This window comes from Cryptotermes secundus, unplaced genomic scaffold, assembly GCF_002891405.2.
Source record: "Cryptotermes secundus unplaced genomic scaffold, Csec_1.0 scaffold21, whole genome shotgun sequence".
In the NCBI taxonomy this organism is placed as follows: domain Eukaryota; kingdom Metazoa; phylum Arthropoda; class Insecta; order Blattodea; family Kalotermitidae; genus Cryptotermes; species Cryptotermes secundus.
In genome coordinates, this window is record NW_019742548.1 from 1,759,891 (window position 1) to 1,777,138 (window position 17,248).

Sequence of the window (17,248 nt, forward strand, 5' to 3'; positions counted from 1 at the left end):
CCGCTTGAGCTATGGCGCGGCCTACAATATCTTCTTACTTGTTGATATATTTGTCTTGTGTACAAAAAACTGTATCCCAATTCATGCTTCCCATTTCCAGAGAAAAACGTTCATTGCACCCTTGTGCCATCTGATCTCCTGTACTAACATGACACTGCGCTAACGCACGAGTATGTTTTGTTAATTTCGTTGCTACAGATTTAGCTAAACCTGATCTACAGACTCCTTAGAATCCACTTTCCAGATTTCATGTTCATTGTATTGAACCTACAAGAACCAAAATATTTCGTCCAACAAGTTTCAATGTAGACCCCACATAGAAGTATCCACCGAGAGACAGCAAATTATTTCGAAGGTCAAACATACAGTCTGTCATGACCTCCTTGTTGTGAGTTCATTTTTGTAATTACTAAAAATGTTCCTAAGAACTTATATTCATCAAACAGAGGAATGGTTTAAACACAGTCTTCCTTCCCGTCAATATAATCTATTAGACGTCGAGCATGTAGTACGTGTATTTCAACAGTCGAATGTTTTAAATGGCTGACATGAGTTGGTTGGTACATGCAGTGATACCAACTGCGGGGTACGCGTCTGACACGAGAGAAACGTCTCTGCAACAGAGTGAATAAACTTCGAGATTTGTGGAGATGGCACAATACATAATGATGTTATTAAGGACCCCGTCAACATTCCATTCTATGGATTTATTGCATATACAGTCAACCTTACAGTTAAAGCAGGTACAAGAAAATTAATATACAGCCAACTGGGTTCTGGCGGCACAATTCTGAACTAGTATCCTTCATGTTATACGGTGGAATACCATAAGCTTCAGCGTGCAGATGTCTCTCGTTTCTGTTGTCGTCTGTAAGATCTCGGTACATAATGCATCCAGGCGTGTATTTTCCAAACTGGGTGGCAAGGAGAGGTGGGGGAGACCGTAATTGTATGCTGAAAAACAAAGGAATCTTACGTATGAGAATCTCGTTCCTTTTCCTGTATGAGCAAAAGAATTTAACACAACATTAATAAGTTTATATTTGATTACTTTAAATCTTCATTTGCAATCTTATGTTTTATTAATGCATATTTGTTATCTTCTCTCGCTGTGTACACAGTTATGCAGCTCGATATATTTACATGTCTTGTTACAGTCATAAGAATTGAGGATGAAACAGTAATGGAATGTTTTAGAACAGTGGTAAATATATGTACCACGTCCTTTAACATATAAAGATTTTCTATCCAGAGAAGTTATTAATCAGTTCAGTTTGACTCTCAGAATAACGTCTCTTGTTTAATTGCTGATTTTTGTAAGGGAGGTGCCGTGAGCGATTTTCAGAGTGGGAGTCTGAATGAGATTAGTTACTTCGAGGTCTCTCTCATTAGAGGTTCCTCGCGCCAAGTGTTCATCTCTCGCGATTATCTGTATCTTATTCAGGCAAGCCTCCCTTCCCCAGTAGTTCCATCATATCGCTATTTTGGATTCGTTATTGTCTCCTCCATTTCCGGCTCTCCTTTGGATTCCATTCGAATGTCTGGCCCGTTAATCGCTTACCGTCCACTCGCAGAGCATTTCTGCGTCGTTACCAGTCTTTTTAAATCTATCTGATATTATCCTTCCGGCCGCACTGTGGCACTGGGGTCGACTCAGCCTCTAACAGAAATGAGTACCAGGAATTAATTTTCCTGGGGAGTAAAGCGCGGCCGGCGCGTAAGGCTGACAACCTTACCACCATCCTTGAGCCGATTATCTAGTTAATGTGGGACCCTCAACCTCTCACAACCTTATGGGCCTTCACGGCCTCTTACAGGGATAGCCTTACTTACTTTTACATGAATTTTACTCTTTAAACCTCAATACGTTATAGCAACGTGGAATTCAACAGTTTAACAGAGAAACGAATAGGCTAAAATGAAACTTAGGTACAAGACAGGAAATGCAGAATCAAATGTCTTCCACACAGCTACGTTGTTTCACCTCGAAACTATAGAAAATTTCTTGCAGATCTGTGTTTCCTTATCAGAAAACTTTCGTAACCAACCTTAAAAATAAATTAGAATAATCAGTATTCTGCGAAGCCCATATTTCTCACTATCGCTCCGAAAATATTGACAGTGATTGAATGTAGAATAAAACAAGACATTGGAAGAATGACGGCTTTTTGTTCGCACCCAAAGAAACTCTGTGATGTTCCGAGGTGTATCCGCTAGGACGTTTCATATATTGGGCCTATAATTTTAATATTGTGACATGACGCCTTAAAGGTGAAATAGTGGAGCCAGAAAAACGGCGGATGCTAGGAAGCGGCTCGGTGAACATATCTTCTCGGCGACAGCGGTGACGTCACGGAACAAGAGGAGAGCTGCGGGAAGCGGGTTTCCAACGCGGTTAGTCTACAGGCGGACAGAGACGCTACAACGGAACCCGCAATATGACGTCACCCACATCAAGAAAGGAACTGTGTTTTCTGTGGACCGTGCGGAGATTTTATCCGAAGAATCGAAACACAAACCAGTAAATCCGAGTCTGGAGTCTAGAGAAAAGTCTAGAGAGAGTCTGTAAGACAGACAAGTCCGAGTCTGAGATTGTCATGAGACGGTCGCTCCTGGCGGAAGCGTTGGAGGTTGAGGAACCCCCGTTGTTATAAGCCGTTGCGCAGTAACACCTAGTTAGTTGTGAGGCAGGAACCAGGCAAGCTGGGACCGGTGCCGTGGAACAGGGACGCTGATAGAGCTACAGCGTTGAAAGCCGTTACCAGACAACAACCGGTGAAAACATAGCAGACTGAAAGGACTTAGTGCATAATGTAGTGGACTGCAGAGTGTGTGAATTAGCGATAGCGCTATAGTTACTTGTGGTTACGAAATGTGTTTAACAAATTCATCAATCTAAACCCCGTTTATAACCAGTAAATCGCGCGAGAATTTGTGTCAGAAATGGGATTGATCGATTACTGGACTGAAGATTGTTGTGTGTAGTTGCAACGTCATACCACGGAAATGGAACAAATGATGGAAGTCCTGCTGGCCAAGATAAGAGCAAAAATGAAAACTGACATAAGAATCATTCAGGAAAAGAGAGAGTGAAATCAAGAAAGGCTGGACGCCAAGATAGAGGCAAATAACGAGAAGTTTGAGGTCCTTCAAGAAATTGTGTGGACCAGTCACGAAGAAATGAAAACCCGAGTAGGTACTCTCGTCTCCCGGATGGATGTCTGCCAAGCCAGGAGAGAGGTCACTCAAGAAGAGAAGAAAACCACCCATGAAATGAAGTCAGAGACAGGTGCTCTCGTCTCCAGCATGGACAGCGATCTGCCACGGTGAGACGACGGCAGCGATCAGGAGCAGTCAAGAAGAGATGGAGGCCGCGATAAACTACGTCCGGGCCGAGCTGGAAGAGATCATCAAGCATCGGGTGAAGGACAGCCTATCATCCGTCGACCAACAGAGACGAGGCCTTCGTGAGGAACTCGACACGATTGGAGAAACGCAGCGGAATTATAGATGCCCTGGCAGTGGCTGGCTTCCAACAGGTCCAGCATGCCGGTTGTCTTTGGTTTCTTCTCTCGGTTGGGGGAACCGGCTCTTCCTGAATGTCCTGGATCTCGTTTTTCGGGCCTTGACTTCTAGGGACACGGCCTGCAGCTCGAGGGTCTGCTTCACGGCTTCCTACACCGTTTCCTTTTATCCCAGAAGCAGCTGCATTTACATACCGGGGTCTTCCACCGCGTCGGGGAACGCCTTGTCTGCCTTCCTCCCCATATGGTCCTCAGGTAATGCGGCTTAGGCACAGTGGAACAGCTGCTGGGCGACTGTGGCAAATTCTTGTAAGGATTCTAGTTTTCAGCCAACTGAGATACGCGAAGGCAAGGTGCTAGTCCCCGAAGCAGTCCTCCATGGCCTCAAGGATTTCCTCATGGGTCGCTCCTTTCGGGACTCCGCGTAGCACGTTGAAGGCCCGGCACTGTAGGGCAGTGATGAAATATGTGGCTCTCTCTCGGGGCGTCCAGCGGCTGTGCTCTTGTACGGTCTCGAAATGGCGCTGGAACATTGCCACTGCTCATGATTTGGATCCGTCGAACTTCGGTGACTTCTCCGCGCCCTCGCCTGTTCCTCTTCTCTGGTAAGTTCCGAGCTCTTATCAGGCCACGACGTGACGACTGGAGAAACGCTGCGGGATTTAGAGATGTCCCTCGGTACGTGGACAAGAAGCCTTCACGAGGAGATAGCAGATACTAAGGGTGAGGGCACACGAAGGAAACTGGCAACTGCAACGCAACCGCAATTTCCGGCAAATGTTATCAGCCTGAGTTGAACACATGTTACTGAATGGAGCAGCACAAATTGAGGAAACGGTAACGCAAATCGCGGAAAGACTGAAAAACTCAACTTCCAGGCAATGAAGCATGCCAGTCTTCTCACAATTACGTTGCCGCGTGGTTTTCTAGTGTCAACTGTTTTATAACGCGCGTCAGTGATTCATTTGTTTCGTCAGATGGCACTAAAGGTTGACGAAGCTGCTAATTTTGTTTTTGTGCAGTTAATTGAGCAAGGGCCTTGCATATATGACAAACGTCACCCAGACTATGAAAGGCAGGATAAAATAGATTTGGCTTGGGAAAGAATTTCTCATGAGGCGAAGGAGTCTGGATCCAGATTAAGTTCTTTCGAAACAATATAAACGCCTCCGTTTCAATTGTAACAGAAGAACGGATGCACCCAGTGTTTTCCTAATATTGTATTTAAGTATCTTGTTGCGTTAACATATAATTTATTTCACATATATTTCCGTCTTAAATACAAACTTCTTCCGCATTACATGGTTCGGCTATATATGGCCATCATCAGATGTCTTCTATCTTGCTAAAATTATTGCGCTGTATGTCAAAATTTCGTATCGCGTGTAAACGCGATATTTACTGATTAAAATAAATGACCTTAACTAAAACAAATTAATTAACATCCAAATATTTTCCTTATGGTCGTCGTCCTCTCCTCTCACCCGTCTCAACAGGTCTCAACTACCGCCATATTATGACAGGTTCAGTATTATCATCTTCCAATGCAGAAGGCAAGTGCACGAAACCAAAAAATACAATCTGCATTACGTCGGACGAACATAACCACTCAAAATGACGTGAGCAAATAATCAAACATAAATTTCCTCACTGTGGGCCTGCTAATCTCGAAACCAGTTTCCTGCTTGAAATCGGCGACATTTCTCGGAAATTGCGGTTGCGTTGCGGTTGCCAGTTTCCTTGGTGTGCCCTCGCCCTAAGAGGAATCTTTTTGAGAAGCACGGCCGCAGAATCCTGAAGGGCCTAACTGCCATACAAGCAAAGAAGACCCAAGTGGAGGCCACCAGACGCGAACTCAGAACGCAACTGGAATTCTTCGACGTCACCGCTGTCTCGGAGACGATGTGTTTACGGAGCCGCTCCGTGGTAACAGACGTGTCCCTGGCTCTGCTATTTCGCCTGTCAGGCGTCATGTCACAATATTATCAAGCAACCGCCAATAGGCCTATAGCATTTTATCGTTGTGTATTTATTCCAATTAAAATATGTCCACCCTGTCTCTTGCGTTTTACTGCCCTATGCCCAATACCACATAACTCAACCGTGCGACATGGCAAGTAATTAGGTCTACTCGCGGACGTTGCCCAACAACGGGTCTACGTGCCACAATTCTAAAACTCTGCATCCTGACTAAAGTTTATGTTTGTGTGTTTTGTATGGTTCTCACTATATACAGCAGCTGTTATTTAAACGGCATTGACCGATTATTCTTTGCGCTTCCTGTGAGATACAAACTGAATTTTTATAGAAAATTCAGTTTTAGAAGGGTTAATTTTATGTTTACCTGACCTTCGAACGCAACTTCGGTTTAATTCTAATTACAGAAGCGGATCTGAACTGTCACGTGGTCTGGGAAATAAACATGAGCACATACATAGTACGCAAACCTGACGTAGAGGCCAACACTTTCCATGAATGCTACCGAAACCGAATTACCATCACGATACAAGCGCAGCCACTTGGTGTATGGCGAAAATACGTGGTCCATGAGACATGAATGTTGTCATTGTAGGTATCACGTAAAATGTTGGTGTTGATAAGCGATAAACACTAAGAAACCATCGTCCTTGATTTTTAAGTATACATCAGTGTCGAGATACAGAATACTTATAATTGGTCCTGTGAAGTGTCACAGCCCAGATATGGCTGAAGAAAGGTAAACAAATAAGGTTAAAATATTAGAAATAAGGAAGTAAGTCACATAAGTGTTTTTCACATACTTTTTAAAATAACGAAACTTACGGATATTTCTTCGGAAAATTGTGTATGCGTTTCAGTCTTGCATATGAACTGGCCATAGTACTAACAAGAAGTTATGTTTCAAAGTATGTTTCAAATCTGCAGAGAATCAGTATGCATGATATTGGATCGAAGTGACAAGTTGACAACATATGGTGATGGATAAAGTATATTAGGTTGTGTGATGGAACCTTTCATCAGATAAGAACAGCAAACCTAATGCTTTATACCAACAGAGAAACTCATGATAGTTTAAGTTAGCTATTCAGTATGCTGATGATTGCAGTGGTTCTTCATGTGCTAATCTGTTTTTTAAATTCACCGAATTTGTGTACTGAATGTATGTACTGCATTATTAAGTCAGGACAGAATGTTGTTATTGATATATGACAAGCCAATTCCAGTATCTATTTGATTTATGTTTTTCTTCATGGTATGTATGTTCACACGTAATAAATTAACATCCATAGCAAATACCTGAAGCTGATATATCCCATTCATTTTCAGTCCTTTCTGGTTTTTTTTTGGATGTTCCTAATGACATACTGTAGAGGAAAGCTGTAGAGCAATGGTGATAAAACATCTTGTTTCAGGCCATTATGAATATGGAAAATATTGTTCCATAGTTAACCTATATGGGCCTGTAAGTTTTGTTTGAACACATTTTCATTAGCCTAACAGTTTCGTGGATGTACCAGATTCACTGAGAGTACTGTACAGTACTTTTCTTCTAACTAAATGACAGGCATTCTTGAAGTACATAAATAGATGTTGTGATCTCACTACACTGCCTTTTATCTCCAGTGTGTGACAAATGCAGAATATCTGATAAGTAGTTGACCTGTCAGTAAAAATCTACACTGATGATTCCAAATCATTTCATCTGCTTATGGAATTAGGCTTGAGAAAAGAATGTCGGATATGTAATGGATAACCCTCTAATTACTACATTCAGTTGTATGCCCCGTTGTAAATACAGTCGATTCCTTCCATTGCTGTGGCAGTTCTTCCTTATTCCAGACAGAATTTAGAAATCTGTGGATCTCAGAATGTAATGTTTTATCTCCTGTTTGGATCAGGTGGCTGGAATTTGGTCAGTATCTGTCAAATGTATACCATTTCAACTTTTCAATACCAGTCGCAACTTGAAAGCAACATACTTGGGTACAGATGATTAGGCTGTTTGTATTTCGGTCTGTATAACATCATTAATCCCATGTACAATCAACAGCTGATGGGAGTAATTCTTCCACATTTTCAAAACACTGGGAATCTTCAAGCACATCAAGACATTGTTTTAATCTTAATTTTTATCAACCTATAGTTCATCTATCACTATACCTGAAGGGATCATACTGTATGGGTATCAGATTGTTTAATAGCTTACCCTTATATCTAAAGCAGTTGTTCAGTAATTGTAAAGATTTTAAAATTGTTTTGAAGAATTTCTTGATTTCTCATTCATTTTATACTTTGGATGAATATTTTGAATGTTGCAGATCGAAGGATAGCATTTCCTTGTAGTAATTTATGTGGATGAGTACATATATGTCTGTGGTTTGTTGATTGTTACCTAAATTTGTGGTATTTTAAAAGTTATGATTGATATTATGTCAGTCTATTATAAATTTTGTATTTTAATTATGGTATTATTGCATGTGGCATAATCCTGTCTTGCTTGTTTTGTTTTGTATCTTGTAACACACATGTATGTATATGTATTTGACTTGTTTTATTATCCCTTGGCTTGTTAAAGCCAAGTGGGATTAATAACGTGAGTAAGTTATTCTTAATGTATGTTTATTTTTATTAGATTTTTTTACCTTACATTATTATTTATGTTTATTGATTGATGTATATGATTTTGATCTTGTATATGCATATTGATATCTGTATTCAAAGGACAATTTCGACATCCTGGTTTTTTTTTAACTTGTAGGGATATATATGGAAAATAAATGGACAATGAACAATGAACATCCACCTTTCCAACATTTACCAAGTTAGTTCAAGGTTAAATTCATTCATGTCTCTGTGGAAGTCTCAAATATTTTTGTTCTCATTGTTTAGTTCAAGCTCAGTAGTTTTGGCTTTCATACACTCCCTTTTTTGTTCCTGAGATGTCATTTAGTTTCACATCCTGCAATGTTCGGATTGTCTCAGTTCATTTTGCTTTGACTCTGCAGTCAGTGCAATGTAACCTGCTTCTTCTGATCTAACCGTTGTTAATACTCTTAGCTGTTTTAATTGCACTGCATTATATGATTAAGAAGCTGTACTCATGATAATAATGGTAAAGGTAAAAAGGTAAATTTGCCCCAGTAACAGGCTGTGAAGGCTGATAGGAGTGTGAGATGTTGAGGCTCTCACATTTTTTAGACAGTCGGCTCACAGATAACAGCGAGGTTGTCAGCCTTACGCACCGGGCACCCTTTACCCCCCAACTAATCTTCCTGGTACTCATTTCTGTTAGAGGCTGAACCAGTGTCGGGGTCATAGTGTGGCTGGAAGGATTAGGTAAATTAAAAAAATTTAATTACTTCATTGGGGATCGAACCTGTGACCTTCCAGCTTGTAGCATAGTGCCTCAACCAACTATGCAAAGCCTATGATTTACTTTGGAGGGAAGTATTGTATAATATTGTGATAGAGTTTAGGATACCCATGAAACTAGTTAGGTTGATTAAACTGTGTTTAAACGAAATGTATAGTAAAGTCTGTGTAGGTAAACATTTGTCTGATAAATTTCCTACCCAGAATGGTCTAAATAAAGGAGATTCTTTATCGCCACTCCTTTTCAACTTTGCTTTAAAATATGCCATTAGGAAGGTCCAGGGAAACCAGGTGGGCTGAAATTAAACGGGACACATCAGCTGTTGGCCTATGCCGATGATGTGAATCTGCTGGGTGATAATGTAGATACCATAAAGAAAAACACACAAACTTTAATTGACGCAAGTAAAGAAGTTGGTCTAGAAGTAAACACAGAGAAAACTAAGTATATGTTACTGTCTCGTCACCAAAATGCAGGGCAAAATCATGACATAAAGATAGGAAACAGATGTTTTGAAAATGTGGCACAGTTCAGATATTTGGGAACAACGATAACAGATCGAAACCTGATTCAGGAGGAAATTAAAAAGAGATTGAACTCAGGTAATGCTTGCTACCATTCTGTCCAGAGCCTTTTGTCTTCTTGTCTGCTGTCCAAAAACATAAAAATTAGAATATACCAAACTATAATTTTGCCTGTGGCTCTGTATGGTTGTGAAACGTGGTCTCTGACATTAAGAGAGGAAAAGAGACTGAGGGTGTTTGAGAACAGGGTGTTGAGGAGAATATTTGGACTGAAGAGAGATGAAGTGACAGGAGGTTGGAGAAAACTGCATAATGAGGAGCTTCATAACTTGTACTCTTTCCACGTATAATTACAATGATCAAGTCAAGGAGGATGAGGTGGGCAGGGAATGTATCATGGATGGGGGAGACGAGGAATGCGTATAGAATATTGGTGGGAAAGCCAGAAGGAAAGAGACCACTGGGAAGATCAAGGCATAGGTGAGTGGACAATATTTAAATGGATCTTAGAGATCGAATGGGATGGTATGGTTTGGATTGATCTGGCTCAGGATAGGGACCAGTGGAGTGTTCTTGTGAACACGGTAATGAACTTTCGGGTTCCATAAAATGCTGGGAAATTCTTGAGTAGCTGCAGATTTTGCTTCCCCTCAAGAAGGGCTCAGCTCCAAGAGTAAGTAGGTAAGTAAGTTCCATATTTAGAGCCCATATATACTAGGTGGTTCAAATATGACCGGGATTGATTTTTTTGTAAACAAGCTGCAGGAGCAGCTGTGCGACCTTGAGAGAGTGAAGCCACAACCTCCACCCTCCCTCCTGTTAGGGTTAGAACCTGTTCAGTCCTGTCTGGAAGTTGCTAGAGTGATGAGTGAACAGAAGGTACCGCAGAGCGTGGAACAGCACATTGTGATCAAATTCCTCGTTGGAGAAAACGTCCCGTCCACTGAAATTCACCACAGACTCCAACAACAGTATGGGGAAGAGTGTCTCTCATGGACCTGTGTGTTTGAGTGGTGTAAGTGCTTCAGAGAGGGCAGAGAGCGCGTGGAGAATGAACCGCATGATCATCGGCCGCGAACATCCGTCACCAAGCCAAACATTGATCATGCAGACGCACTTATTCGTGAGAATAGGCACATTACTATCAAGGAACTTGGGGCAATGCTGTCCATCAGTGTTGGTAGTGTAGAAGTCATCATGAAATACCACCTGCACTATCGCAAGGTGAATGCACGGTGGGTACCACACACTTCGACGGACGTGAACAAAATGTTGCGCATGCAAGTTGCCAGTTGTCTCCTACAGCAGTTTGAAGATGAAGGTGATGCATTTTTGAAGTCTGTAGTGACCACCGATGAAACGTGGGTGCACTACTTCATTCCCGAGTCCCAGCAATCATCACGCGAGTGGTGGCATACCAGTTCTCCCAAACCCAAGAGAGTGTGGAGGAGCCGTTCGGCAGGAAAAGTGATGGCAACGTTCTTCTGGGACTGGCATGGGGTTAACCATGTAGACTTTCTGACAGATGCCAGAACAGTCAATGCAGCTTATTACTCAGACTTCTTGGCAACAGATGTGAAGGAAAAGATCCGATCCAAGCGGAAGAGAGGTGGAAAGCGGGTAGCCTTCAAGAAATGCACGCCCCCATATGGCCAAAACAACAATGGAAATCCTCCGGAAATTGAAATGGAACCTTCTGACACATCTGCCGTACCGTCCCAATTTGGCACCAAGCGATTTCTACCTGTTAGGAAGGCTCAAATCAGACTTGCAAGGCATGCGGTTTGTGGACAATGACACCGTCATCCAGAATGTTCGGGAGTGGATATGCCGCCAACCACAAAACTTTTTTGAAAAGGGCATCACGATGCTTCCAGAACGTTGGAAAAAACGTGTTGACTCCGGAGGGGAGTACGTTAAAGACCAACATGTGCAAGTAAGTGTTTGGCAATTTTGGTTTAAAAAAAATCAGTCCCGGTCATATTTGAACCACCTTGTAATTTTGGTACTTAATGTATCATATCATGAGGCCATTATCTTTTCCTGTTCCTGTCCAATTAGCATTTGCCTTTACTGAAGTTTCTGTTACTTTCCTGAGTCAGTCCCTCCAGGTGACTTCTAGGGTGGTACTTTAAAACAGACCATAGCCGCTTCCTCTCTCATTGTTCACAATCAGAGTACCACTGACACTGCCTAACCTCTGATGCATGTTAATAACAAACTATCCTCTATCTGGTTCAAGATACTTGTGCACTTATTGGTTCCTATATTGGACACTTGTTGCACTGACTGCACATCTTTCTTTACTCAGAGAGTGTGCAGTTTGTGTGTGTACTTACTTACTTACTTACTCACTCATGGAGCTGAGTCCTTCTTGAGAAGCCAAATCTGCAGCTACTCAAGAATTTCCCAGCATTTTGTGGAACACGAAGGTTCATTACAGTGTTCACAAGACCCCTCCACTGGTCCCTATCTTTAAGTCAGATCAATCCAATCTATACCATCCCATCCTATCTCTCTAAGATCCATTTTAATATTGTCCACCCACCTATGCCTTGGTCTTCCCAGTGGTCTCTTTCCTTCTGGCTTTCCCACCAATATCCTATATGCATTCCTCTTCTCCCCCATTCGTGCTACATGCCCTGCCCACCTCATCCTCCTTGACTTAATCATTCTAATTATACTTGGAGAAGGGTACAAGTTATGATTATTACGCACATTCATGTGTTAAATATTATTTGTAGAAAATCTTAATATGTGTGAGTGTATAGAAGTGAAGTTCATAAGTGTGCATTTGTATTTGTTTGAAATTTGTGTGTTGCAGAGGTGGAGGTTGGTGGGATTCATGGTATAAGGCCGCAAAAGATAAGGTATATACATTTTGTTTAAATTAATATTGTGACATGTTGCACAATGGTGCTGTGGAACAGGAAATTAGTAGCAGTAATAGCGCACATGCCTCTAAAATCTCCAACATGTCCATCCATATGCATGTAATGCTTTCAGTGAAATCTGAAATTTTAAATTTGTTTTCACCAGTTTTTACACAGATGTATTGCCAAACTATGATGTTGTTCCCAGTTGGATAGTGTCGACTGCCACTTTGCTCTAAGGTTCTAATATATTTTTAGATATACACGTATTTCAATAAATATGATCTGGGACAAACTGTAAACTCTGATGAAACAGACATTGTATGTTGTGCACATTGAAACAGATTTTGAACTAAAATTTTTGGAGAATATGTTTTTAACACTTCGCAGACCGGTGATTTAAATATTTAAATTGCCCTGGGGACCGGCATTTTTAAACATACTACCTTAACTTTTGCACTGTTCACTTTAAAAATTAATATAAAATTTCCTAATTAATTTTTTGAACTAAAATTTTTGGAGAACACTTACCAATGCTCCTAGAAGTGCTTGAGGGTGTGATATTTCTGGAAACATTCCCCTTTGTGAAGTGGCATTACACAGAACTTGCAAATGTAGACATACTCCTTTCTTTTGTGAACTGTGCAAACACAGCATTGCCTAGAAGTATTCTTGCCCTTGGAATGTTCACTCTTCACAATTTTCACGAGGGTATTTTTCCGCATGTAATTTTGTGAACATCATGTTAATGAACACATACCAAGAATATATGCTCTTGCAACCAATTGAATATTTAATTTTGTACTTAAGACTTATTCAATTCAGTGTGCTCCAAAAAATCATCTAGAAACGATTCAATTCATGGTTACTGGCCCATATTTTTAGCCTACTTTCCTTATTTTGAAAAAATTAAAATCAGGTTTATGCAATCACCTTGCAGTCTGTGTCTCTCTCTGTCTATGTATCTGAATGCCTGAACCAATCTTTATGAAACTTGGTATGTACATCATGGCACCTGATCCCTTCTCAACAGTGTACTTCAGAAATCCCTCATCAGTTGTATGTGTATCTGCCCTGTCATAACTGGGCAAGAGCTTGGTAGACACACTCCCTTAGCAACAAATGCAAGCAACAATAGAAGAATTGTTGGAGGCCTCATTTTCTGTATGGTCCATGTCATATCGAAGGAGAGCGTGTGAGTCCATCTGTGTATCCCCCTATTATTGCTAGGCAACAGCTCGGTAAGCACCTTCCCGTGGCAATGAAGAATTGATGGAGGTATCATTTTCTATGTGGTCAACTTCATATCAAAGGAAAGTGGGTGATCAGTTCTTACCAAAACTTCTTTCTGTTACTGTTGGGTTTACTGAAGATTTGTAAAACCAGTTGTTACTGTACACATATTTCATTGTGAAGCAAAGCATCATCTCCCATACATCCTCCCAGTTACATGCTTCTACCAGACTTACCTGGGCATTCATCACATTCTAGAACTTGCTGGGTAACGTCGTCAATATACAAAAATATGCGTATACATATACAAGGGTAAGTCAATAAGTAAGTTACAAATATATATAGAACTTAAAGAAATGAGAGTACTGATTTGAAAAATGCTTTTATTTCTCAACATAATCTCCCTGTACATTGAGGCGCCTGTCCCATCGTTTCACAAGCCCCTGAAAACCAGCACCATAAAATTCTTTGGGCTGCTGTCGGAACCAGGCCTGTTCACACAGCATGGCCTACCTCATAATGCTTGACAGGTTAGGTTTCCACAAAGTCTGTGCACGACGGGTACCGCGCATGCTGACCCCACAACGCAAAATGCAAAGAATGGGTGTGGCATTACAGCATCTCAATCGCTACCACGATGAAGGACATGATATGCTAGCCCATATTGTAACAGGTGATGGATGAGTCTTGGGTTCACCATTACCAGCCCGAGACAAAGTATGTGTCAGTGCAGTGGGAACATCCTGCATCACCTTGAGGCTGGAATGTGGTGAGCAGTATGCCTTCGTGATCCCAGAAGACTGAGCATCACTTTCCTGGAGGATGGTGTCACCTTAAACTTTTTCTTGGCAGGCAAAGCAGGATGTTTCCACTGCGTCGACGCATGCTTTCTCTCGGGCTGGTAATGGTGAACCCAAGACTCATCACCTGTGACAATTTGGGCTAGCATATCGTGTCCTTCATCATGGTAGCGACTGAGATGCTCTAATGCCAGACCCATTCTTTGCATTTTGTGTTGTGGGGTCAGCATGCACGGCACCCATTGTGCACAGACTTTATGAAAACCTAACCTGTCATGCATTATGAGGTATGCCATGCTGTGTGAACATGTCTGGTTCTGACAGCAGCCCAAAGAATTTTATGCTGCTGGTTTTCAGGGGCTTCTGAAACGATGGGACAAGTGCCTCAATGTATAGGGACATTATGTTGAGAAATAAAACCATTTTTCAAATCAGTATTCTCATTTGTTTACGAGTAAGTTCTATATCCAATTGTAACTTACATATTGACTTACCTACGTATATTTATTTAGAAGTGGCATATATGTTAAAAACATGCCTGCATGAATGTGAGTCTGATAATACGAAATTTATATATGAGGAACTGATTTTTGAAAGAACTGCAGGTAAGAAATTTTAGTCACAGTATCAAGTTTAGGTAATTTATGGAGTAATTTCATTAAAATTAATGATGTAATACTTGTACTTGAAATGTGATGATGTTATAATAAAGGACAGCACATGAGTAGCTGGATTTGGATAGGTTTCAGAAATGCTTTTGATTTAAACTTAAAGGGAAGACAAGCCACTAACTAGAAGTTGGGCTACTTCATTGGTTGATATATGTTCCATTCTTGGTTTCTGCGAGTTTAAACAGCGTAAAGCTGACCTATGTATTTAAATAACATCAACAACTGATTGATGAATTATTGTTTCAAAGGGAGAGGTGATATCAATTAACTCTGGAGAACAGCATATATTGGAGTGATGATTAGTCATTCTTAAGAGAATGTGGAAGGTAAAAATATGCTATTATTCTTAGTTAGAAGATCCTGGTTGCTGAATATCAATCAGGAATCTCACTTTACTAACAAGACTGAGTTGTCACCCTAGCAGAAGGAATCTGAAGACCAAACCTCATTCCATCCATGGTGCTACACTTATATTAGTGTCAAACTATTGAGTGACTGTAGATAGGGTTTGGATTGGTAACTGTTAAAACTCATAACTACAATTAATAACAGCACTGTCATTAATTCACACACTCTGCAATTCACATCATGCGCCAATTTTTCTCTGGCTTCACTAGGCGTTGTCACATGTTAAGTGAAGGTACAATGGTTTGGACTGGTAACTGAATTTATTGGACTCTTATAGCTTGTAACTACAAGTAATTATAACCATTTCATTAGTTTACACACTTTACAGTTCAGTGTAGCACTCACTAAGTCTTCTCTGGCTTCACTAAGCATTGTGTGGTAACAGTTCCCAACCATGTAGATTCCTTCGCCTCAGCACCCATGCCTCCACCAGGGACCAGCTCTCTCCCATCAATCTCAGACTGGTCTGTCTCAAAAGTCAGTTACTGTCAGACGCTTGCAGGTCTGTGGACATGGTGCACTTTCTCTGGCAAGAGGACAGGTGTGTCTTTTACAACTGCTGCTGGTCCTCACCAGTAGTCATTCTTGTGTCCATATTTTACTGTCTCAGATTCGAGACTCCCCAGACATTGAGGGCCAGGTCCCTGTATTTATATCCATCAGGGACAAAGTGGCCTAGTTTTACCCCCAGACAGTGGTTTCACCTTTGTCCCTTACTACAACTCACAGGGCTAAAGTCGAGGTACTCAAACCCACCTCCACATGGGCTACTGGTGTGTTTGATCAGTCGATTAAATTGATGCTGGCCTTTGCCAGCAGAGCTTTAGTCTCCTCAAGACTCACGACCAAGAATTTTGTTCTGTCCTAGACATGTACATGTTTCAAAATGGTGCCTCGTGTTCAATGCAGGAGTGGTCAGTCCTTCTCTGTAGGCACTACATTTATTGCAACATAGTTTCAGCATGAGTATATCCATGCTGTCAGATTGTCCAGGTTACTGTGGACTCTGTGCATCCTTTGTCACTGCACTGTATTAAGTAACATTTATACAAGATACATAGAAGTTTTCTGTCAATGGAGGCTTATGCAGCAGGTTATGCCTTAACTTATTTAATTACTCTGAAACTGCAGTTAGTCATCTGAACAGTTGTAGGCCTGACTGCTGCCAAGTTTAAGCCTCTGATACTTCGTGTTCATGGCTTCTCCATGTCCAGTACCACATTCATTTGGATTTACATGGTTTAGGGTTACTTCTGTCTGTATTAGGCATAATTTAATTTTGTAGTTGTACAGATAAGGAATTTTGAAAGCCACATGCAATTCACAGACTGGCATGCACCTGTCAAGAGTTTCAGTAGTATGGAGTACTCTGCTGTGCAGATGCTGCATTTCAAGAGATGAGCATCTGCTTCGTACTGCTGGGTGGGACAACCATAAATCATAACTGACCTAATTAAAACTTTGTAAAGCTTAAGGTTAACAGATATACTTGGATGTCCACTTCTGAATAGAGAATAGGTCCTTATGTATGTGCGCAAGGCCTTGGCTACAGTCCTTTCATTATGGTGTTCCCATCTCATCCTCCTGACAAAGGTGACAGTATTTACAAAGGGAATGTCTCATCCACTTAGTTGTAGTGCATCATCAGGGACTCTTTTTAAGTCTTATGGAGAAATAGATCACCTCAGTTTGCTCTTCATTGATCTTTATGTTCCAGCGCTTACACCACGATTTCACTGCAGTAAGGCCACATTGCAGTTTGCACAGAACACAACAGTATTGCTTTTTTGTTGTGTAAATGCAAGTATCATCTGCAAACAGAGCAAGATGAGTTCTATGAGTTGCCATGGGGGCATAATTTA

At 41.1% G+C, this 17,248-nt stretch overlaps 1 protein-coding gene across 1 annotated transcript in view; it reads left to right on the top strand.

Annotated features, from left to right (window-relative positions):
- Positions 1-6,031: 6,031 nt before the first annotated feature.
- Positions 6,032-17,248, top strand: part of LOC111873248 (BSD domain-containing protein 1) — a 30,117-nt gene continuing 18,900 nt past the window's right edge. The window contains exons 1-2 of the mRNA XM_023867793.2: positions 6,032-6,240; positions 12,226-12,271. Of these exons, the coding sequence (XP_023723561.1) occupies positions 6,227-6,240; positions 12,226-12,271 (60 nt within the window). The 5' untranslated portion in view covers positions 6,032-6,226. The remainder of the gene's footprint in view (positions 6,241-12,225; positions 12,272-17,248) is intronic.